The sequence below is a fragment of the Mauremys mutica genome, chromosome 20 (assembly GCF_020497125.1).
Source record: "Mauremys mutica isolate MM-2020 ecotype Southern chromosome 20, ASM2049712v1, whole genome shotgun sequence".
Taxonomy (NCBI): Eukaryota; Metazoa; Chordata; order Testudines; family Geoemydidae; genus Mauremys; species Mauremys mutica.
The window spans coordinates 1,246,091-1,270,146 of NC_059091.1; the positions used below are offsets into that span (position 1 = coordinate 1,246,091).

At 43.5% G+C, this 24,056-nt stretch overlaps 2 protein-coding genes across 8 annotated transcripts in view; both read left to right on the forward strand.

Moving 5' to 3' along the window:
• The window catches only part of LARP4 (La ribonucleoprotein 4), a 42,049-nt gene extending 27,933 nt beyond the window's left edge, over positions 1 to 14,116 (forward strand). For 5 of the 6 annotated variants that reach the window (XM_044994787.1, XM_044994786.1, XM_044994788.1 and 2 more), the window contains exons 11-16: positions 538 to 771; positions 2,053 to 2,101; positions 6,502 to 6,660; positions 7,388 to 7,509; positions 8,638 to 8,806; positions 9,209 to 14,116. In XM_044994787.1, the coding sequence (XP_044850722.1) occupies positions 538 to 771; positions 2,053 to 2,101; positions 6,502 to 6,660; positions 7,388 to 7,509; positions 8,638 to 8,806; positions 9,209 to 9,544 (1,069 nt within the window). In that variant the 3' untranslated portion in view covers positions 9,545 to 14,116. Of the gene's footprint in view, positions 1 to 537; positions 776 to 2,052; positions 2,102 to 6,501; positions 6,661 to 7,387; positions 7,510 to 8,637; positions 8,807 to 9,208 lie in introns of those variants that run through there. The other variant, XM_044994791.1, reaches the window with a different exon arrangement.
• A 5,405-nt stretch (positions 14,117 to 19,521) lies between these two features.
• The window catches only part of DIP2B (disco interacting protein 2 homolog B), a 123,194-nt gene continuing 118,659 nt past the window's right edge, over positions 19,522 to 24,056 (forward strand). For both annotated transcript variants that reach the window (XM_044994780.1, XM_044994781.1), the window contains exon 1: positions 19,522 to 19,697. In XM_044994780.1, the coding sequence (XP_044850715.1) occupies positions 19,610 to 19,697 (88 nt within the window). In that variant the 5' untranslated portion in view covers positions 19,522 to 19,609. The remainder of the gene's footprint in view (positions 19,698 to 24,056) is intronic.

The window sequence follows — 24,056 nt, forward strand, 5'->3', positions numbered from 1 at the left end:
AGGTAGGCACTGAAGTAACAAATTGATTACACTGAGTGTGGTGGAATTAAGTGTCTGTATTTGTTCTTGTTCTCACATAGGCAAATACCACCTTTTTTTATACTCCTTTGTTGCTATAGACTAATCACAGCCCATCTCCCTCTGTTTCACCTGTATGTTAGTGATAGCGTGTTAGCTGCCTAACTCTTGAACTTTTGAAGGATTTTCTTTTGTCTTTATAGTCAGAATTTTTTAGTCAGTTGGGACTTCTGGAAGACTACTCAGGATTACTAAGAAAAGATGGGTTGAGGGTGCCTAATTACATGTTTTGGGAGCTGCACAATGGAGCATTTTGTCCTTGGACCATGAAGTCATGGCAAGGGTGCATGGTACCACGTGGGATATTGTTTTAATGATGGAGGAGTAACATTTATGTATTGTCTCTTTTTAATTACTTCAGATCATATTATCGAAAGTGCTCTAGTTTGTTTGGGAGAGAACTCTGCTTATTGGTCCTTATGTTGTGGTGATGACAACCTCTTATTGTATTTCATACAGCGTGAAGCCTCATTTCCGATCATCAAGCAGCTCGGAACCCTGTGCAGAGGGTACAGCTGTGGTTGGTACAGTGTCGATGGGGGATGGACCACTGAACAGAACCAATGTGAGGAATTTTGGTATGGAACGACATACCAATACATTAACAGGACACCAGGAACAAGGCTGTTCTCAGAAGGATTATCCCACCTCGCAGATGGAGCAGAATGGAGACTACAGTATTGGCAGGGGCAGGTAAAAAATTGCAGCAATGAGAGCCATATGTTACAGTGAAAGCAGTGTGTGGTTGGAGAAACACTGAACCATAGTGTTGGGAAAAGATTGCCGAACTAGCTTTAGATTAATTTTCATAAGCCAAAATAACTTCAGGTGCTGAACACAACTGTTCAGTTATTGGTGGAATGGTCTAGGGAGGGAATTGCTATTCAATTAAACAAGCAAATTGAGCATAATACATTTTGAACTTTTCTAAGTGAGATTGAAAACTTTGACTCGCCATTCATTTTTACAGGCTGTAACGGTAGGAAATCCATACAGCTGGTAGTAAATAGGGATGTCCTTGTAGAAGTTAAAAATGGTTTATTAAAGAAAAACCTGTTTCTGTACAAACTCCGTTCTACATAACACTTACAATCTGAGTGTAGTGTTAGGACTTTAAGGCTTATGTTTGTTTCATTATTGTAAAATGTGCCGCAAGTCTCTCCTGGCTCATGGTGTGAATGTGGGGGGAGCTGTGCTTGTTAGCAATTACCTTCAGTTAGTAGTCAAAGCAAAACGTTAGAAACAACTTCACATGTAAAGCAAATGAAGAGTATTTTCCCCCCTTCCCCTACCACTCACTTGCCCCCCCCCCCCTCGGCAGCTGTGCTAACTCTGGGCTTTGTTCGAAGATTCAAATAGCTTGTAGGTAGTGCAAAGACAGGTTTCACTACGTTGTAAGAACTAGATTGTGACCACAACTCTATTTATGACTGGCCTACAGAATACAAACAATCCATTAAGTAAAACTATGGCCTTTTGGGGATACATTAAATTTTAAACAAGTACCAAAGTTCTCCAGGCTCAGTGGCTGGGAGCTTCAAACATTTATCTTCTGAGATAAAGCCAGTTGATTTTTGGTGTCTGTTAGTACTGGGGTTCTGACCCTCTCTAAACAACTTGCTTACCAAAAATTCCCCAGTAACAGTTGTTCACTGGAGTAAAGTCTAATCTCCAGCAGGCACATTATGTCCTAAAAAAGTAGATCTAAAGACCTTTCCTTATAACAGAAAAGACACCCATTCAGTCTGCAAAATAAGTTAATGCACTGAGAAACAAAGTTAGACCCCTAAGAACGGAGAAGAGGCGTGTCTTGGGTCTGATCAATAGGCACTATTATAGTTGGACTTCTACATCAGCCATAGGAAGAAGAATGGGCACTTAGGTGCATGCTCTCCCTTATGGGGGATATAATTAGGAACTAGACTAATATGCTTGCTGAGATTTGTCTTCAGTTCCCTCCTTTTTCCTTTAAAGGAGGAACTTTTTCAGAGGTCGGAGAAGACGAGAAGATGACCGTCTTTCAGTAAGTTCCATTTTCATTATTTCATGGCTGGGGACGGGTAGAGGGGAGGGACCTAGGCAGTGAAATGGGCTCTGCCTTACCACTTCATGTACCTCTCCCTCCCTCTAGTGTTGACCTGAATTTGATGGGTTAGTTGTTATGGCTTGCCACTGATCGCATCTCACCAGAAGATATGTAGGTTCTTGTCCTATTCAGACTACAGGGTTCAAGAACTCAGTTCTATATCGGGAGGGGACTCTTGGGGTGCTTGGCAAAAACACTCACACTGAGGACAATACCAAATTGATTAACCTTTTATTGAGATTAACTGAAGAATAATAAATGCTATGAAACTTATGCCTGCAAAACAGTAAAAGAATTCCAGAACTCCTGGTGGTAACATTTCTATTCTAAGTACCTTAACTTAACATACTGTCACCCTTCCTTGAGGACCCGGTAATAGGAGGTGAAGGACCAGCCTCGCTCCTGGCATGCCAGATTACACCATGGTGCTGGCTTCCCCAGTGGTTAGGAATGCTGAGTAATACTATACTGCACACGCTGAGCTGATAGCGTGATAGAAGATAGAATGATAGAATATAGAAGAACAAAGAAAAGAAAGAGCTAAAGACTAAAAGAGCTTAAAGAGCTCTAAGATCTTAAAAAAGCCCCAAAAGAGCTAAAAGAAGCGCTCCCTATTGTATCCTTACAAGGTATTTTATAGGATCCTGATGCTATGTACTTCAGGCCCAACCTACTATACCCAAATCTTATTTCCGTACCCTAAGAAATTTATGGCTACCCTTATCCTGTAGGTTAGTGGATTATGACACTTACCCTCTATATATTAATAAGGATTATCTCACTCCAAAAACTGCCAGTCAAGGCTCCTTTGGCGACTACTCTGCCGTTACCAACCGGTTGTAGATGCCGGCTAAGCCTGCTCAGTGTTGTGTACAGTTCCTCCCTTTGGTTCCCCAAAGTTCAGGGACCATTTCCATCTATGCCAAAAGTTACCAGCTTTTATGCTGATTTACTCTTAACTGATGATACTTTTAGCTATTAAGTGGATCTTACCAGATACAGGCTGGTAGGCTTCTTGCATTTCAGCAAAACTTATGTATATTAGGAAACACACATCATATGCCTCAACACATCCTAAATTCATAGGAATTAATACTGATAAAATATAAGAATAAAATGGATTAATTCAGAAAATAGCTAGCAAAGTAATCCTATGGGCTGTACTAGCTCCTGTCTGAGTCTGTGAAGATAGAATGTGTATGCTTGCCTGACAAGTGAAAATACATCAGTCTCTTGGTTCCAGCCATTACAGGGGCTTGGACTAGATGACCTCCTGAGGTCCCTTCCAACCCTAATATTCTATGAGGTGTATCCTATAGGAAACCTTGTTGCTGAGTGCTCTTCCAAAAGTGTGCTGGTCCACATTGACCACTAGGTGGAACTCATTGCAACTTGCTCCGATTATCTGTCCCTCATAATAGGATGCTGAAGACCTGATCCTCTTCCCATAGAAGTAATTGTCAAAAGTCCCGTTGGCTTCAATTGAAGCCTGACTGGGACCTGAGGTGACCTATTCAAAGGGAGTGCAAGAAGTTAGGCTTATGGGCAGTTAGTTATTTAGCATTAATGGTCAGACCCTGGTTTGTGGCTTGTTTCTTTTATGGGGACAGAAAATGTTGAATAGTCTGATCAGCACCTGCCTTAGCAAGGCCTTCTTCAGGCCAATGCTGTTGTTTCAGGACTGCTAAAATAATGCATGTAGAAGAAATGCATAAATAAACTGTGGGAGGCCCAGCCACAAGATATCACTGAGGCAAAGAGTTTGGTAGGATTCATACAGATGCTGTGTGGCAGTTCATTTGTTTGTAACATTTTTACTAAGAAAATAGATTCATCTTGTTCCTCTTCCAGAAATATGTTTTCTTGGGCTGAGACCGTCAATATAGCATACTGGTCTGCAGAGCTCGCCCGCAGACAGCCATTGCAGATTAGAATTTTAATGTTACTGCTCTCGTACTATTCTGTATAGTTATCCAGGGCTCACTTCGCCTGCTATGACGACGCTACCGCTTCTCATGTTATAACTTGGCAATCCTTTTGTTTATCTCTGCATGCTGCGTTAGATGGTGGACTCATTGGCTTGTGTGATAGCAACTGGTATCACTATGTGCTGTGCTTCATGACTGCAGGTATCTTGCATAACCTGTCAAAGTGCAGCACGCAATAGAGGGACTGAGTTACACCTTGCAGTTCAATTCTATCCCCTTTTCTGATGTCCCATCCCTTTTCAGGTATCATTCTCACAAGGCTGTATTAATTCAAGAAATCCGGTCTGTTACCGCTAGAGGCTGTAGAAGATACACTGTCTCAATCTTGAGGGAAGGGATTTTATTCCTGATACTTTCTCAAATCAGTCTTCAGACTTATTCTAGAACAGTGAAATCTTAACATTCTTAACATTAAGAAAATCAAGTTTTGTATGGTTACCTGTTTTCTGTTATCATCTTCCTTTCTCTGACTTTCTTGCTAATGTCCACTTAAAGGATGCATACTTCTATGTAGCTGTATGCCAGAGCCACACAAAATTCTTAAGGTTTGTCATAGCAGTTCTTTGTTATCAGTTCATGGTCCCTCGATTTAGTCAGGCTGTGGCCCCCTAAAATTTCCATGAAATGCATGGTGGTAGCAGCTTTCTGAAAGGTGAGAGTCCAGGTGTATTCATACCTGGACTATTGATTGATCCATGGTCAGTAAGGCTTCTACCAGATACACTTTCCTTACGAAGTAGAGGAGGTTCTCTATTTGGTCCTGACATAAATAGAAACCCATGAAGGAAGTGTAGTCTTTTATTCTGTATTTTCTGCTTGGCTTAAGAGAGAAGTCTCTCAAGTAGTTCGCTGAGGGTCCACCTGGCTGCAATCCCAGCATTTCACACACCTGTAGATGACAGGTCGGTGTTTTCCAACTCTGTCAAATTCTTAAATGGTTTGGACGGACTTTCTCCCCACCTATTAAAGATCTTACTCTGTCCTAGGATTTAAACTTAATTCTCACAGGATTGAAGAAACCTCCTTTTGAATCCATGGCCACATGCTTGTTGTCTCCTTGCTCGATTAAATGTGGCATTTCTAATAGCCATTACTTAAGCTAGGAAGTTTGCTGAGTTTTGGCTCACCCGCCTTGTACGATTTTTTACCAAGACAATGTTGCCCTGCATCAGTACCCCAAATTTTTCACTAAAGTTTCAGATTTTCATTTGAATCAAACTGTTTGCCAGTCTTTCCCAAGCCTCGCTCTCACACAGATAGAGGCTACATATCTTAGAAGTTCATGATGGATTATCTTTTTACTTGGACGGGTCTAAGGAGTTTAGTTTTATCGCCTCCGTTATACATTTCCTTTGCTCACCTGTTTGCTCTGAGAGCATCTCGTCCCGAATTTCCTTCTGCGTTTGTGTCGTCTACAACATTGCAAACGTTCTCTACGTCAAATAATTTTAGCATATTCTATATGGACGCTATGCATTTGCAGAGCTGTTACCTGGTCTTCAGTTTGGTTCAGTTGCTTACCACTCATTGTTTCTCTCCCAGGCCTCCAGCAACAATGCTAAATTTGGGAGAGAAGTACTGGGGTCCTTGTTCGGGTAGACTCAATACCCTTGTCCACTGAGAACTGCTTGTGAGTCACCTAAAGTGACCCCAAGCACTTGAAGATGGAAAAAATGGTTACATACCTGTTCTTTGAGATGTTACTCATGACCATTCCCCAACCTACCCTCCTTCCCCTCTTCATCAAAATCACTTCAGATGCAGGCTTTAGGTGTGAAAGAGCTGAGGTGGGGGGAGGGTCAGGTGCTCCACGCCTTATCTTTGCTTAGCAGGAGGAGTGTGTTGAGGCAGCGTGTGCTGCCCTTGCAGGTACAGTTATGGGAAAAAGTTCTCTGGCTTTGATGCACTGGCACACAGACACCTGAAGTGTGTACCGTGTCTTGAGGAACAAGAGTTACAGAGCAGGTCTGTAGTCATTTTATGCTCTAGATGGGCAGTAACATAGACTTCACTGAACTGAAACTGCAAAACAAGTATAGGGAGGCAAAATGAAACCATTGCAGTTGGCATTTGGCCAGGAAACATCCCAGTTCTTATTAAAGCGATACGGAGTTTCTCTTCTGAAAGATGTCACTGCGTTGACACCCACCATCAGGTGTGGGCTGCAGACTGTCTCTGAGGGAAGGATACAATCCCTGAATCTTCAAGATTTCATCATGCAGGATGTGGTGTTTGATAGACTTCCATTCAGGAACTGTTTTGACATTACTTAACTTGAGACCTTTATAGGCGCACAACACAAGGTGGTATGGTTACGTAGCGTATGTTAACAAACCTTTTTTCTTCTAGCGACCTCAGCCTTCAGCAGAAACAAAGACTCAGACACCAAAGTTTGACTTACTAGCATCAAATTTCCCTCCTCTGCCTGGAAGTACAGCAAAAATACAAGGAGAACCTGTGCTGGAAAGCAGAATGTCTGACATTGTTAAAGGAACTGGCAAAGAGAAGGTACTTGTTTCTACTTCTGGAGTGCACATCAAGATGGTTAACTTCCCTCCTCCACATGTCCTTAAAATTATTCAGGCTTATTCTGGTAGAGCTGTAAACAGCACTGTCCCCAAGCAGGTCTAAACATATAATATTCTAGCCTTTTCTGTTTCTGTTCTTGGGCTCACGGACTTCCAGGCGGTGTCTAATGGAACCTGTGCAATAACCACTCCTCTTTCCAGATTTAGTGTTGGCACTCTGTATTTCAGAATAAAGCAGCCAGATCAGCAGTGGTGGCTTCTGAAGTATGGATCAGATAAAGGGAGTTTGGGGTAGGGGTGGGTTTGGGAACAATCTGTTTACCTGCAGTGGTGCTGCTGCTGGTCTCTGCAGTTGTACAGAAGGCAATGGCCTTGTTTGTTCTCTGTCCCATGTTTTTTCACCTGATGTAAAGTTGGCAGTTCTGTATAGAAGACTTCCACTGAAATAAGTGCCATGTGCATATTCTATTTAACTCTTACTCTGTGTGTGTGTGTGTGTGTGTGTGTGTGTGTATATATGTATATATATATATATATATATATATATATATATATATATATATATATATATATATATATATATATATATATATATAACTTTAAATTCTTGATGGCTGGTGACTTAAGCTTTGTGGTGACTAAAACACAAGTACTGGCATAATGACTGTCGTCCTTCTGCAGTTTTAAAATTCCTGTTGTCTCTTCAGGAGAGCAAAGACTTGGCGGTCAGTTGTCCTGCATCTGCTCAAGAAGAGCAGGCACACAGTCTAGTCCAGCAACCTGTCACAAGTGTGAGCTCACCAAGCAGGGCTGAGGTTCCTGCCCCAAGGTATATAATTCGCTTGGCTAATTTGAGAAATGTTTTTAAAATAAGATGTTGTGTAGTGTGAAGGATAGTCTTGGTTACTTCTGCTCTAAGGATCCCATCTCTGCCACCATGTCATAGGTTTATTCCCCACTTTGAACTTTAGCATCCACAAGATGGGGACCTGCATGGGCTCCTCTAAACTTAAATCCTAGTTTAGATCTGGTACACTGCCACCAGCTAGAAATTCCAGTGTCTAGCACACTCCCTGTTCCCCCAAACTTTCCCTGGGGAACACAGATCCCAACTTCCTTGGATCTTAACACAAAGGGAAATAATCCATTCCCTCCCATCTTCTCCCCCCTCCCCTAGTCCTTGGGAGAGATCACCTTGATTCAAACTTCTTGAATCAAAACAAAGAGGGATTCACTTTCTCCCCCCCCCCCCCTTCCCCTGAAAATCCAAACAAGGGAAGAAATCAGTCAGGTTCTAAAAAGAAAAGGATTTTATTAAAAGAAAGAAAGTACACTATCTCTGTAACACCAGGATGGAAAAATATACAGGGTCTAGCTTATAAACCTGGAGAGACTTCCCCCCCCTCCTTTCTCAGAATAATCAAAGTAACAGCAAACAGAAATAAAGATATTTCTCCAGCAAACACACAATTGCAAATGTAGAAATTAATTATAAGACTAAACCGCCTTTCTAATACTCACTATACTGAACAGAAGAAAATACTTCAGGGAACTTGGAAAGCCTGGAAATATGTCTGGCCCCTCTTAGATCCAAAGAGAGAACAAAGACCCAACAAAGAACACAGACAAAGACTTCCCTCCACAGAGATTTGAAATTATTTTGTCCCTTGATTTGGTCCTCTGGTCAGGTGTTCATCAGGTTACTGAGCTTGTTAACCCTTAACTATCTGTTTATGACAGAAGCATTATCTCCAGTCCCTCTCTATACTATACTAGTAACTAGGCCTCTGTTACTCTGAAAAGCTAATTGCTGTTCAGAACCTGGTGGTAATGACCTTGGGCATCCTACTTGGTTAAAACTGCTGCAGTGACTTGAAAAAAGGGAAAAAGGCATTCCGGAAACTGAACTAACTCTTAAACAGATTCTAATGTTGCACGATCTTGTTTAATCTATCAGCACAACTCAGCCAGACAAGAAGCCAGAGGAGGTCTCTGCTCAGCAAGATGTTAATAGCCCCACTTCCCCACCTATGTCTGTACGTCCTCTCAGTGCTGCAAAGCCATCAAGGACAAATACCACTTCATCCTCTACCAATGGAAATGCAGCGCTTACTGTTACAATACAGGTAAGATCAGCTGCCTTGGGTGAGATCTCAGTACTTTCTAGTAAACATGTTGGAGGCTGATGGCTAGGGAAACTGGCTACTTTCCTCTCTGTTCCACCCTCAGGGCAGATCATGGTACAGTCCCAAGGAGGCTGCTTTTCTCTCTTCCCTCCCCCCGCTCCTCTTTTTCCTCCCCCCCCCCCCCAGGGCGGGGGCAGAACATGGTACAGTACCTTCATATAGATTCTGGCTTTTGAGCTGCCATTGGATATTAAACCAGCCTAGCTCACTATACAGAGCATGTTCTGGTATTGTGTTCTTTTAACAGTGTGCCTGGGGTATTCTTGAAGAGCCCTTTCCAGGTATAAGTTGTTCTTAGCAGAATGCATAAACTTTACTCTTTCTCTACCCTTGGCACCAAAGGAGCCACGCAAGCTAAGTTATGCTGAAGTCTGCCAGAAACCCCCAAAGGAGCCAACTCCAGTTCCTGTTCAGCCACTTAGGGAGCTTCGTACCAATGTAGCTCCCCCTGCCAAAAATGAAGAAAACAGTACTTCTGAGAAGGCTTCAGAGAGGGCCCATGAGAAGCTCGAAGGCCGGGCAAAGGATCTTTCTGGGTTCAGAGGCAACGGGCCTCCCAGGGGAGCTGCTGGAAAAATCAGGGAACAGAGACGCCAGTTTGGACGCAGATCTTCACCTCAGGGAGCACCTCGGCGTATCGGCAAGGAGCAGTATCTGCCACCCCGATCACCAAAGTAAAACTCATCCAACTCTTCTCTATTTAATTTGAGCTGTGGACTAAAGAGCAGCAAAGGAGATGGACTATAAGGAGGAGGTATTTGGGGAACACGAATACTGAATCGGAGTATATGGTTTGAGTGGGAGAAGGTGGGGAGGGTCCCAAAATTCATCTCTAAAAGTGATTTCACAAATGCTGGAGGATTCCAATCAATATAAATATATAGAGATTATAATTTTTGTATCTTTTTTTTGTTTTTTAATTTGCAGAGTGTTTCCTGCCTGAAATCAACTTTGAGATTGTGAATTAGTGCTTTGACCAGATGAAAAAATGAAATGACATAATAACGTCCCTCAGTGTAGAAGGAAGAGGGCAAGAGAATGTTATTTTTGGAAAAAAAAAGAAGCATTTCTGTAAAATTAGAACTTACTTTTTTAAACCTATTTAACGTTTGGCTTGTAGGATGATATGTATGCCATTAATGGCCTTGCATTGCAAAGCAGATCCACAACTGAGATGCTTGGTCGACGTGCTTGAGTTGCGTGAGTGCAGCCAGATACTGTTTTGTCATGATTTAGTCACTGATGGTAAAAACTGAATGCACTACTGTAGTAGAACTTTGTGTTTCCAGCTTGAAATTTAGTCTTTTGACCTTACTAATATTTCATTGAGCAAACGTTTTTTAAACTCAGATTTTACTGGAGGTCTGATTGTTGATCAGACCATAAGGACAGTAAGAATAGTCAGTATCCTAGACACAAGGAGGGGGAGTGGGGGCATGTTTGGGATTTTTAATTTTTCCCTTTTTTCTGCCAATTGAGGGCAGCATTTTAATTTTTTTTATTGCTTAGATGCTACTTTCTCTAACCCCTTTATTACAGACTTGTGTGCATTTATCTGGTATGTTTTCCTGAGGCAGGCCCAGTTAATGGAAGACTGCACAGCAGATGGTGGTAGTTTCACATGTGAAGAGCCTGAGCTTTCATTCCCACTCATGGAATTCTGCTTTGCAGGTGGGAGTCTTGAGGGCAGGTTTAAAGTCCTAAATGGGTCTAAAATTGAGGCTTTTTATTTCCTTTGAGACATTCAACAGTTTGGGGGCATGGCCAGGTTTCCATATAGTGATTCACATTGGTTCTCTGGACTGGTGTTTAAGCACTGCTTTATAGTACAAATACTGGGGGAAACTCTACAGCAGATAGTAGCTCCTGACTTTTTTCAGTTACTTGAAACTAACAGTTTAAAGTGGAACAAAGGCCATGAGGTTTTAACTTTGTTTCAAAGAGGTTACTTTGACTAAATTCACAACACTGTTGTGTAGTAGGCCGTTAAGTTTACAAGCTAGTAATTACTGTAAAGGACTGAAGGAAACAGGAAAAATACAATACGTTAATCTGCCAAAATAAACATGCCCATATTCTTAGTTCTGTATAAAGTGTTAAGAAAAGTAGCTCGCAGCAGTAAGAATTGTACCTGGGTTTTTTTTTCTTTTAAGTGAATAGGACGTGTACAAATTTAAAGATGTAAGTTGTGAACACTGGAATATTCAGTTGTGATACATTCATTCTAATGGCATCACTAGCATATATTACTAAGATGTTTACGGTATGTAAGTGGCAGTTAAAATGACATTAACTGTGAAATTTCATCTTTTGATTTCTTAGCCAGGTAATCCTTGGTGATTTCTTACTCAGTACGCATTCTCCATCAACTGCTTTGAGAACTCTTGTATCTATTTTTATAAATATATATAAAGCCAGAGTTGTCATTTCTCTAACTTATTATTCAGTTTGGCAGTTGCTTTTGATTTGATTCATGAGTCATATATTTATGCAGTTAACTGTTCATTTTGTGCATGTTACTTATATAAAAACAATCATTACTCACTTTTAAACTGCCTGTAATGGGTTTAGGAGTTTAATTTACCAAAATCATGGATCAAATCTATAGTTTAAAAATACTTACAAACCTGTTTCAATTTACTTGGATAATGCTACATTTGATGGAAATGATACAAAGAAGTTCAAATATTTAAACTGTCAAGAGCTCTGTGAAATGCATCAAATTTCAAAGAAGCTGCTTTTTATAAATAATTTTATAAACTTAATTACTGCACTCAGACTGGAAAATAACATGTATTCTGTATAATAGTCACCAATATTGGTTAGTGTGCACTCTCATTGCAGAGTGAACATGTATTGGAATTCTAATAGCAGCCATAAGCTGGTTGCAGTTAAGAGGAAGAGCTCTTTGGGCAGAGGCTTTTGCAAATGTACAGTCTCTGGCCTAGCTTGGCTATACTGGCATGTTAATTTTTACCTATGTGGGCATCTGCTTTTGAATCAGTGCATAGAGCTTGTTGAGCTGAAAGATAGAACTTGAGTATTTCTGACAGTTGTAAAGTGTAGCTTTTTCCTTTATTAGATGTACAAAAAAATCCTTACAGCGTAATCTTTTTTTCTTGTAAGGTGATTGGAAAAACTTGACGTGTGGAAGGAATGTTTTATGTCTTAAATGTGCATTTTCCAGCAACAGGTTATGGTCTTGTATAGTGTATGCAAATAAATCTGTAAACTTGTTGGCTTTTTCCAGCATATTCTAACTCTATCAGATTAGGGAGCTCACCATAACTAAACTAATTGATACTGGTGTGCAAAGATTTAACATTAGGATTCCCCTCCTTCCCCCACCGCCATGGACACTTTTTTGTCTTTTTTGGGGGGTTTGGGGTGGGAATAATAAAGTAAATATAAAGGCTGTGAAAACAATAGTTTTGTGTGCAAGTTCTCCTGCAGTACTTGTATTGCATGGCAAATACGTAACATAGATGGGCTAGCTGCTACTTCTCATTCTCCAGATATAGTCTCAGGCAAATTCTTCTCTCTACCCACCAAGTTTTCCTGTTTGACAGACAATTGGAAACAAGGACAGAATGACCATTTGGGAGCCAGATTCACTGCTGGTGCATCTCCATTGACCTCAGTTGAGGTGCATCAACTTATTACCAGAGGTAAAACTGGCTCTTGTTCCACAAAAGTTCATTGAGCTATTGAAGATAATGGATTCTCAGTGGCTCTTTCCTTGATAGCTCACCACATCAGCCAAACATGCATTCTTCTACCCTGCTGACTGTCTTTTTAAAAAAAACAATGAAACATGCACACACAAAGTGCAGATCTCAAATAACTTTGTTTCACAAACTGTCACTTGTTTCCAAAATTAGTCTGTTTTATTTTGTTAGCTACAAAGGTGTATTCCCCTAGTTAAACTTCTTCCACTTTATTTGTGGAAAAGATTGGGCCATTTTTTTGTATTTCTCGGGAGGGGAAGGAGGGACTATTTGCATGTGATTGTAAAATTAAAAAGTGCAAAAGTTTAATTTCTAAAATTGTTAGTTTTATAGCATCTTACATTCCTGCTATCTTTGTTTAAAAAAAAATTACGAAGTTAGCTTGGCACAGTATGATGGTGCAGTTTTAGCAGTAGGTAAAATAAAATAACCCATCCTATTAACCAGAAGAGAACAAGGATGATATTGTGGCAGATCAGTAGCAATTAAATGACTTAATCAATGCTTTACTGTAGTTAAATAGCTATGGCCTTACTACTTTGTCAATATCCACTTAAATATCTTGAAAATGTCCACTGTTTTTACCGTTACCCAAGTGAACGTTCACTTGGGATAAAATCTGTGTACAGGCAATATTTTAAACTTGTAAAATGAACCATTGTATTACAGACAAGATGCAACAGAAATGCACTTAGGAGGAAAACTTGCTTCTGATGAGTTTGTTTTGTAAATCCTTGATTGCAACAGATATGCAAATAGACTTTTAGTTTCTAATTTTTGATATTTCCTTCTGAAATAAGATTTTTGCCATTAATCTGAATGATTTATCATGCTCTTCTTGTTTGTGTGTGTATGTGTGTGTGTGTATATATATATATTACATCTAGTCTGAGCTTCCTTTAGGATGGTAAATGATTTTGTTTTAGTTTTTTTAGATGGCTTTTCTATTAAGTGTCCCTAGCATAGACACTTCAAGAGGTCAAATGAGTCTGGTTTTAATATACTGTTGGGAGGACTTGAAAGGAGTTAAAGATTATTTCTGAAAAATCCATCTGCAAACTAACCTGTAACAACCTTCAATTTTATATTTAAGAACCAGAGTTTTATTTTTATGGCGCTTCAGTTATGGATACAATATAAAAAAAAAACTTCATGTAAACAGATTGTGCACAAATGGCTTTTGTTCTAATTTTTATAAAATACAAAATATGCAGATAATATATTGAGTTTAAGTGACTATTGACATCTCGCTCCTCCCAGACAATTCTGACATTCCCTTGGCATGTATGCTCTCTCTCCAAAGTGGTAGGGCTTCAGTGAAAGAAGAAAAAACGCAACTTATCTGGCTTCTTTACTCTGTCCATTGTCAAAACTGTCCAAAACAATTTCTGTAAAATAGGTTCATGCTTTAAATGTTAAAATGATAATACATGTATTTGTATTTCTGTTTTTGACATTGACATTGCCAAGGTGCTATGGGAAATTGAAATAAAAGTTAGAAAAATAAAGCTGATTTAAAGAAGCAATCCTTCTGTCTTTGATTTCACAATGAGATGCTGTTCTGATGCTAAATGGCTTCTAATACTATTTTCCATACATGACTTTAAACATTGCATAATGTCTCCTATCCTTGCCATCTTGAGATAGTATTGTTTCATGTTACAGGAAAGAAGATGGATTTCTTTTTTAAGATGGAAAGGTTGAAGGAAAATAGTAAAGGCATGGTAGTTCAGATTTATTCTGGAAAGGAAAGTTAGTGAGCACCTGACTCCAGAATGATGTGTCGACTGCAGATGGACCAGTTCTTCCTTTCTCGTAATTTGAGAGCAAGAGGTCATTAATGGCAGGTAAAACAAAAGTGCGAGTAAGCTCCTATCTCTGTATTTCTAGCATACTGATCAATGTGGTAGCTCTTGCTAGTCCCTCCTTCAGTCTTCGTGAGCCTCCCTCAGAGATAGGAACCCAAGGAAGAAAATCTGTTTCACCTGTTTTGGGAAGGCCTCTCAAATGTGGCATGAGTTGTGTTATGCTCTAGAACAAGACGTGAGTGCAGTAAGGGATTCCACAACTGTGTGCCCTCCAGTGGAAGCATGTCTTGTTCCAAAGAGCCTCAAGATGGGTTCTGTCAGCTTCATGTGCTCTGAAGCCCCACTTCGCCATGTGTAGTTACATGCCACATCTGTGTGACAAGGTAACCAATGTGTCAGCTGTAGCTCAGTTCAGCCATCTTAATGGCCTGACTTTCAATAGTACTCAGAACCTGTAGCTTCATTGGACTGTTTACATTGCATGCAGGGCCCTGGATGGAGTGGTAATTGACCTAAGACCCTACAGAATGGGAATTTTTAAGTAGAGTGAACTAGAAGAAAGCTGCCTATGACTAAAGCAGGGGTTTCCATGTTGTAATAAATGAGCTTGATGTTCCATCAGTTAATTTCACAACCATTTTTTAAGGTGGTATGTAAACCAATACAGTTTGGGAGCTGCTGAACTAATCTTACTGTCCATCAGTGCTAGATGTGGAGGACAGTGTCAGCATGCTGCTGCCACAAACCTTAATCTCCTCTTTGAATACATTCTCTATTGGCTGGCCTGTGCAGGAATAGACAACTATCTATTTCCTATCAGCACTATTCTGCAGAGCCCCCCTGAGGTTCTATTACTGATGCCACAGAAGGTGGTCGCAGACCAATGTCTAGTGAATGGATACTTCACTGTAACTAGCACCAATGGCCCCTGCTTTTAGTACTATTAGCTGTGGTGCCAAAGTCTGAATGGGCTGTGGGAACATAAGAACGGCCATAGTGGGTCAGACCAATGATCCATCTAGCCCAGTATTCCGTCTTCCAATGGTGGCCCACTGCCGTATGGTTCAGGGATAGTGAACAGAACAGCAATTTTGAGTTATTCATTCCCAGCTTCTGGCAGTTGGGGGCTTATGGACACCTGGAGCATGGGCTTGTGTCCTTGACCATGTTGGCTAATAAACATTGGTGGATCTATCCTCTCTGAATTGACTGGATTAAAAAATAGGTTATTCTTTTGGCCTTTACAACATTCCATGGCAACGAATTCGACAGGTTGACTGCATTGTGTGAAGAAGTATTTCCCTTTTTTAAAAATCTGCCTACTGATTTCATCAGGTCCTCTCTAATTCTTGTGTTCTTTCTCCACACCATTATTTTATAGACTATCATATCCTCCCTTAGTCCTTCCTTTTTCCAATCTGAACAGGCCCAGTCTTCTCTCTTTATATGGCAGCTGTTCTGTACCCCTTAATCATTTTTTTGTTGCCTTTCCTTATGCCTTTTCCAATTCTAATGTGTCTTTTGAGACAGGACAATGACATTTAATTCAGTACTCAAGGTGTGGACATACCATGGTTTATAGCGTTATGATATTTTGTCTTATCTATCCCTTTCCTAATGAGGCCTAACATTTTTTTAGCTTTTTTGACTGCTGTGGGCTATTGAGCAGATGTTTTCAGAGAACTAACTACGATGACTACAAGATCTTTCTTGAGTGTCGACAGCTCGGTGACTTTCTGTTGCCTGTCCAAGGGGGTAGGGGGCAGTCAAGTCAGCATCCCTCCCCAGGCACACCTCTTCAAAATGTAACACATGGAAGCTGCTTCACTTGATTGCCTTACAGTAGCTTGCCCCCTGCTCTGTTGCTCCTCATTGTGGGGAGGGACCAATACCGAGCAGGAAAGGGAGGAAATAGGTAGTTGGTAGGAGCAATTGTTGGACACTCAGCATTGGTAACAGCCATAGTATAGTAATGTCACAGGCCTGTTCCCTAAAAATGTCTGCCATGTTCACACCCTTGGCCCTGCTCTGGCCCCTATTGTTTATTCTGTAAAGGACCAGGTCCAGAGTTGCAAACAGGACAGAGGCTGCTACTACTAAAACTGATGTGGAGGGGTGTGTGGGACTCAGCAGGGAGAAGGGGTGTCAAAGCTGTTAATTGCAGTTGTAGTGTAGCCATGTTAGTCCCAGGTATTAAAAAGATGGTGCATGAGATAATATATTTTATTGGACCAACATTAATGGGTGAAAGACAAGCTTTTGTGCTACAGTGAGCTCTGCTTTAGGTCTGGGAAAGATACTCTGTGTATCACAGCTAGATAAGAGGTCAAACAGTTAGCATACATTAACATACGAATGGCCATACTGGGTCAGACCAATGATCCATCTAGCCCAGTAGCCTGTCTTCTGACATGGCCAATGCCAGGTGCTTCAGAGGGAATTAACAGAACAGGTAATTGTCAAGTGATCTATCCCATCACTCATTCCCAACTTCTGGCAAACAGAGGTTAGAGACATTGCAGAGCATGATTTTGCATCCCTGCCTATCCTGGCTAATAGCCATTGATGGATCTATCCTCCATTAATTTATCTAGTTCTTTTTTTGAACCCTGTTAGTCTTGTCCTTCACAATATCCATGGGCAAAGTTTTTAACGGGTTGACTGTAGATTGTGTGAAGAAATACTTCCTTTTGTTTGTTTTTAAACCTGCTGCCTATTAATTTCATTTTATGACCCTAGTTCTTTGTGTTATGAGTAGTTAATAATACTTCCTTATTTACTTTCTCCACACCAGTCATGATTTTATAGACCTCTATCATATCCCCCCCTTAGTTGTCTCTCTTCCAATCTGTAAAGTCCCAGTTATATTAATCTCGCCTCATATGGAAGTTGTTCCATACCCCTCATTTTTGTTGCCCTTTTCTGCACCTTTTCCAATTCCAATATATATTTTTTGAGATGGGACAATCAGATCTGCACATAGTATTCAATATGTGGGCATGCCATGTATTTATATAGAGGCAATATGGTATTTGTCTTATCTATTCCTTAATGATTCTCAACATTACCGTTTCTTTGTTTTTTTGTTTTTTTTACTGCTGCTGCATATTGAGTGGATGTTTTCAGAGAACTATTCATAATGACTCTAAGCTCTCTTTCTTGAATTGTAACAGCTAATTTAGACCCCATCAGTCACATATTCATATATGTAAAAAGGAGGTGGGTTTGTTCCAATTTACATTATTTTGCATTTATCAACACTGAATATTAAACTATTTTGTTGCCCAGTCACCCAGTTTTGTGAGATCCTTTGTAACTCTTCAGTCTGCTTTGGATGCAACTATTTGAGTAGTTTTGTATCATCTTCAAAATTTGCCCCTTCACTGTTTTCCAGATCATTTATGAATATGTTGACCAATACTGGTCCTCGGTGGCACGCAAGTGTCTATACACTTATTGCTGTTTAATTTATCAATTTGTTCCAAAACCTCCTATAATGACACCTCAGTCTGGGAGAGTTTCTCAGATTGTCACCTGAAAAGAATGGCTGTAGTTTGAGACTCTCCCTCACATTCTCAGCTAAACTAAGTTATGCTAAACGAAGCGACCATTCAAGGTGAAGTTCAGACAAAAAAAGGGGGAGAGGGTACAGCGTGTTGTTGTAAATAGGGATATAGAGATCACAGATTGTGTAACTAACAAACCTTCATGACGTCTTTGGCTTCAGCCCCTGCCAAAGCAGTGGAGGCTGGTTCTGACAGCCCTCTCTTTATCAGTCCTCCCCCTTATTTTTAGTAAAAATCATGGATTTTCTTCTGTGAATTTTTGTTTATTGCTAACGACCTGCCTATGTGTTTTACTGAAAATAACCATGACAACATCTTAACCTCAGTAATAAGCCATACACCTAGCGGCTTTGGTAAGCCTATGGTTCTCTCCACCCCACCCTCTGCACCATGGAGAGGTGGCAGAAGCAGGGTGGGTGTAACCACTAGGTGGCTTCCTGGGGTGCCAAAAAGTGGAGAGCGAGGCCTCCATCACAAACCTGCCCCCATAGCGAGGGGTCAGGACAGTCAGTGGGAGCCTGTGGCTGAGCAAGGAGGAGACAGCTGGCTGGGCTCGGGGACCAGCGTGGCCGAGGGACGAAGCCGTTGGGGGAGGCAGGACTCAATCCTGAGCTCAGGTGAGCTTTGCCCTACAATGTGCCACACCTGGGGCTGGGTGCAGCTGCCTCCTGGGGCAAGGGAAAGTGAAACTAAACCCCACAGAGTGATGGAGGGGAAAGTGCTGGTGCAGGTGTTGCCTCCAAACACTGACACCCCCCTGGTGGCACTGCCAATGTGGGGAGCTGGCCCTGATCCTGAGGGAGATCCTCCCCTGCTCCCCGGGAGAGCCTGGCTCTGCCCTCCTTGCCCCTAGGACCCCCCGGAGGGTGAAGTAGTCAGAGCCTGGGACTGTGGAGAGACCCTGCGAGCTGGGGGCATTCTCAGCCTCCTCCTTGCTCACAGATTCCCCTGGGCCCAAAGGGACCATTGTGATCACCTCCTTTGACCCCCTTGCCCTAATTCTAATAAATAGGGCCACATTATGCAGTGTTAGTTTTTGCTCCGGGGGGAGGGGGGCGCCAGGTGGAAGTTTTGCCTAGGGCGCAAAATCTCCTTGCAGGGGCCCTGAAGAGCTCCGTGTCGCTGCACCGCGTCTCTGGCCGGCCGAAGCTGGTGCAATGAGCCCAATCTTGCAGCTCTGGGGCAGCAGGCCCGCGTGCTGGGCGCATGGGCAGTGGCGGGAGGGTGGCTTGAGGGCCCCCGGGGGGGGGTGTGCAAGGCCGCTCAAGAGCTTTCAAAGAAAAAAGGCCACCGAGGGTGGGGCGCCGGCCGGGGTGGTGAGGGGCGCGGTTCCAGGCCCGGCCGGCAGGGGGCGCAAAGCCCAGAGTCCGGCCTGGTCGCCGGGCGCAGTTCCAGGCCTGGCCGGCGGGGGGCGCGCGGCCCAGAGTCCGGCCCCGGCGCCAGGTGCAGTTCCGGGCCTGGCCGGCGGGGGGCGCGCGGCGCTGCCGCCGGGCCCAGCCAGGCGGTGGCGCCGGGCCCCTCCCCCCCATGTGACCGCGGCGCTGGGGCTCAGCATGGCGGAGGCGGCGGCCGCTCCTGCTGCGCCCGGGATCCGGAGCCCCCAGCGCTGAGCCGGGCCCCGCCGGGTCTCCCGTCCCCACCATGGCCGAGCCGGCAGGCGGGGGTGCCTGCTCCCTGCCCCGGGAGATCCGCGAGCAGCTGGCCGAGCTGGAGCTGGAGCTCTCCGAAGGTGGGGGGAGGAGTGTGGGGCGGGGGCTGGTGTGGGGCTTGGGGGGGAGGAGTGTGGGGCGGGGGCTGGTGTGGGGCTGGGGGGTCGGTGTGGGGTTGGGGGGGGGTGGGTGTATGGCTGGGGGGGTCGGTGTGGGGCCTGGGGGGGAGGAGTGTGGGGCGGGGGCTGGTGTGGGGCGGGGGGGGAGGGTGTATGGCTGGGGGGTCGGTGTGGGGCTGGGGGGTTGGGTGTATGGCTGGGGGGTCGGTGTGGGGCTTGGGGGGTTGGGTGTATGGCTGGGGGGGTCGGTGTGGGGCTTGGGGGGGGTTGGGTGTATGGCTGGGGGGTCGGTGTGGGGCTTGGGGGGGTTGGGTGTATGGCTGGGGGGTCGGTGTGGGGCTTGGGGGGGTTGGGTGTATGGCTGGGGGGTCGGTGTGGGGGTTGGGGGGGGTTGGGTGTATGGCTGGGGGGTCGGTGTGGGGCTGGGGGTAGGGTGCATAGCTGGGGTTGGGTTACACCCTAGGTGTGGGGCTGAGGGCTCTAGGAGTGGGGTAGGTGTGGGGCAAGGAGGGGCTCGGAAGATAGGAGTCGGGATGAGTGGTGGGGTTGAGGGGGATGCTTGGGGGGGTGGGGGTAGGTGGGCTGGGAAGGGTTAGGGAAATGAGGGGTGGGTGTATGGCTGGGGTAGGTGTAGGCCTGGGAGGAGCTGTGGGGATGAGTGATGGGGTTGAGGGGGATAGGTGTGAGGCAGGGTTATGGCTGGGGGTGGAAGTTGAGGGTTGGGCTAGGGCTGACTGGGGGGTAGGTGTGGGGCTGGGAGGGTTGGGGGAAGTGTGGGTGGAGGGTGTATGGCTGGAGTTGGGTTAAGGGTAGGTGTGGGGCTGGGAGGAGCTGCCGGGATGAGTGGGGGGATTGAGGGGAATAGGTGTGGGGTAGGGTTATGGCTGGGGGATGGAAGTTGGGGGTTGGGCTGGTGGCAAGCAGGGGATAGATGTGGGGCAGGGAGCCTTCTCTGGTCTCTTGCTTGGTGTGGGGAGGTTATCTGGGGTTCCTCCCCTTACTGGCCCTTCGGTCTCCTCATCCTTTCCCTCTTGTCCTCTCACAGGACGTTTGGATGATTTCTTCTTCGCTCTCCTCAATCTCTTTGCTGTGCTCTCCGTGGCTGCTGGGGGAGCCAGTGGGGGGTGACTGGTCTGGGTTTTGGGGAGCCCTCAGGCTGCTGGGGCAGTGGATGGAAGTGTTGGGGGAGCCCCTGGGTGGCTAGGAATTGTGGGGTATTAATTGAGGTAAATCCCCTTCATGTGTCTGTTTCTGTGGGGTGGGCAGATACTTGTGAGCCTCCCTTCTGCCTTCTCACAGACAGGCTGGGTTGTGGGGGCGGGGGGAGGGTTAGCTGGGCCTATCTCTTATATAGTGGGATGACCCAATGTGTGTCCCTTTTTCTGGTGTTTGGATGTGCTCCTCTTGGAACTCTCAAGCTGTGTTTAATGGGGTGAATCACAGTGATATGCCCATCCTGCATGCATAATTTTAGATTTCACCGTCCAGACTCTTTAATGGGGTGACTCCCCATGCAGGTAGCCTGTCTGTCCCCCAATTTCTCCTATGTACACAGCCAGCAAGTGTGTTGTGGCCAGTCTTTGCAGTATCCTCATCTTTGAGATGATGTCAAACATCCCTTACATTTTTGTCTCTTAGCCTGTGTCTGATGTTCCTGACTTACAGTGCTCTGCTTATTTTCCTGCAGAAGTCTGAGGGGAGTTGTGGGTAGTTTGCAAGATGATTTCTTCCTTCCAAAGCCACGGAGAGTAAACTTTAGGGGACAATCATGTGCAAGCCTCCAAGGGTGCATATGTGCAGTGCCCCATGGGTCTTATCTAAGCCCTAACTGATGATTGTTTATAGTTCGGGAGTGACAATTCTCAGGTGTTCTTACAGATGTTTTCCTCTTTGTTTGCTGCCCTCATGAATTTTAAAAGCTGTTCTAAGGATTTTCAGGGGAGAGGAGACTGGAGAAAATCAATGGCGGGGGAGGGGGAGAGAAGCTTTGGATAACAATGGAAAAAATACAGCATAATGTTCTCTCCACATGACATAAGCAAGTTGTTTCATGCAGCCGTAATCAGTTCACACAAAGTTCCTGTTTATATTGAAAACAAAACCTTAACTTGTGTTTGAGACATGAATGTGACATTTCCACTTCTCTTTAAATGTACATATGGTGTTTTCTGCACCCTAGTATCTAGATTGTTGCCATCAGTATGGCTGTGTTGTAAATGTCATCTTCTAGAGCTGTACATGAATATTTTTGTCGGGCAAGAGAAATGTGTTGGAATCTGGGTGATAGATGAGTCTGGTGAAGGAAATGGCTATATTTTACAGATTGTGAAAGGCTCTATCCAGTGCAAGTTACTGGGTTCAATTCAGGAATCACTAAGTAACGTTTCTTGGCTGGCAGGAGGACTGACTAGATCAGTGGTTCTCAAACTATTGCAGTGGTGACCCCTTTCACGTAGCAAGTCTGAGTGCGACCCCCCCTTATAAATTAAAAACACTTGTTTACATATTTAACACCATTATAAATGCTGGAGGCAAAGCGAGGTTTGGGGTGGAGGCTCACAGCTCACAACCCCCCGTGTAATAATCTCGTGACCCCCTGAGGGGTCCTGACCCCCAGTTTGAGAACCCCTGGACTAGATGGTCATAATGGTCCCTTCTGGCTTTAAAATCTATGAAAAATCAAATTACAGACATGTCTGTCCTTTCCCTTTCTCTACAAGAGCAATCAACGAAAAGTAGGATCTTCATGATTGATTAGTCAAGGTGCTGACCACCCTAAATTCACATAGAGTTGGTTGGCAGTTGGCACTCAGCATCTTGCAGGATGAAGAGTGTCCTGTAGCAGCAGACACCACTTCTCAGTAGAAGCCATTTGTTAGGAGCCTGTTAATAGCTGGTTTTTGTTTTGCCAAATACTGTTCAGAAACACTTTAAGCATTTAACTAGAGCGGTAATCCTGTCTGGTGTTAACCTTTATGGACTGTTTGACAATGTGAAGTACTGAGGAATTGTCCTTTTTGATGCCCTTGGATATCTCGTGTAGAAGAACTCTTAATTGCAGAATTTACTGGAACATTCTGCTGCTGGGAAAGCATTTGTGTTTTGTAGTGATATTAAGGAAAAGGCTAACTCTTTGCATAGTTTAACCTTTTGATACATACTATTATGTTCTTTGAAAATCTTGTCCTGTTACTGTACTTTCTGATCTTGAGGCTGTTTAAACTGCATGAATCATAAAGTATGCAACCAATTCAAGCAGCATGAAGCCATAAGTTGCTTGAATTGGTTGCATACTTTATGATTCTGCATACTTTGAATATTGGTGTTTTTGCAGAATCTTTTGCTTGGCACTTACATCTTTGCAGCTGGCATTTAACTCGTATTATATTTTGCTTTTTTTAAAAGAATGAGATTCTCATGTCTAAACAGTATATATAAAGAAATAACATTCTGCATGAAGGGATATGGTCAGACTAAAAACTGTGTCTTGCTTCTGTTACAATAGTACATTCAATTAAAGCCTGTCTCCTCAGTAACCCCTCCTTGCCCCTACCCCCAAACTGTGGAACTAACAAGTTTGATATTGCATTGTTCGCTCTGTGCGTGTGTTATACCCCCTCCCCCACCCTGTGTCTGTCTGGTTTGTTTAGGTTGTCAAGGGTTTGAGGCAGGGACTGTTTACTATTCTTTGTACAGTGCCTAGCACAATGGGTCCCATTCTTGGCCCCTAGGCTCTACTGTAACAATCATGATTATTAATAAGAATAACGCTAATTTTTAAGGAAGGAATTTTCAGAGCAGTCTAAAGGAGTTAAGTGCTTTGTCATGCATTAGAGCAGTGCCGCTGTTTAATATGAGGTTTGGCTTAATCACAACATTTTTAACGGACTTTAAGGCCCTGCTCCTCTCTGAAGCCAACAGGCTCAGTGGCCTTCCTGACAAAGCAACCTAAAGCTTTTTGAAAATGTCCCTTAACTGATACCTTGTTTCTGAGACAATTGGGGCCTGACTTATACCCCCTATTGACTTGCTCAGCACTTTTGAGGGTGCTCAGCATCTCTTGAAAATAAGTCTCTTTGCTGAGTTAAGATTAGAGACTTTAATATGAGTTTCTCTGTTACTTTGATCAGCATAATCCTGTGCATAGTGAACAGCATTGCATGTGAGAGTTGTATTAAAAAGGCAGCATTAATAACTTTTGAGGGTAACCAGTCTGTGGTTGTGTAAACAAAAGGAATCCAGTTCTTTCTCCTTGCATTTGCGTTTATCTCTGTTTCATTGTGAGGTGGTTGTTTACCTTCTGGGTGTTTCTAGTGGGGT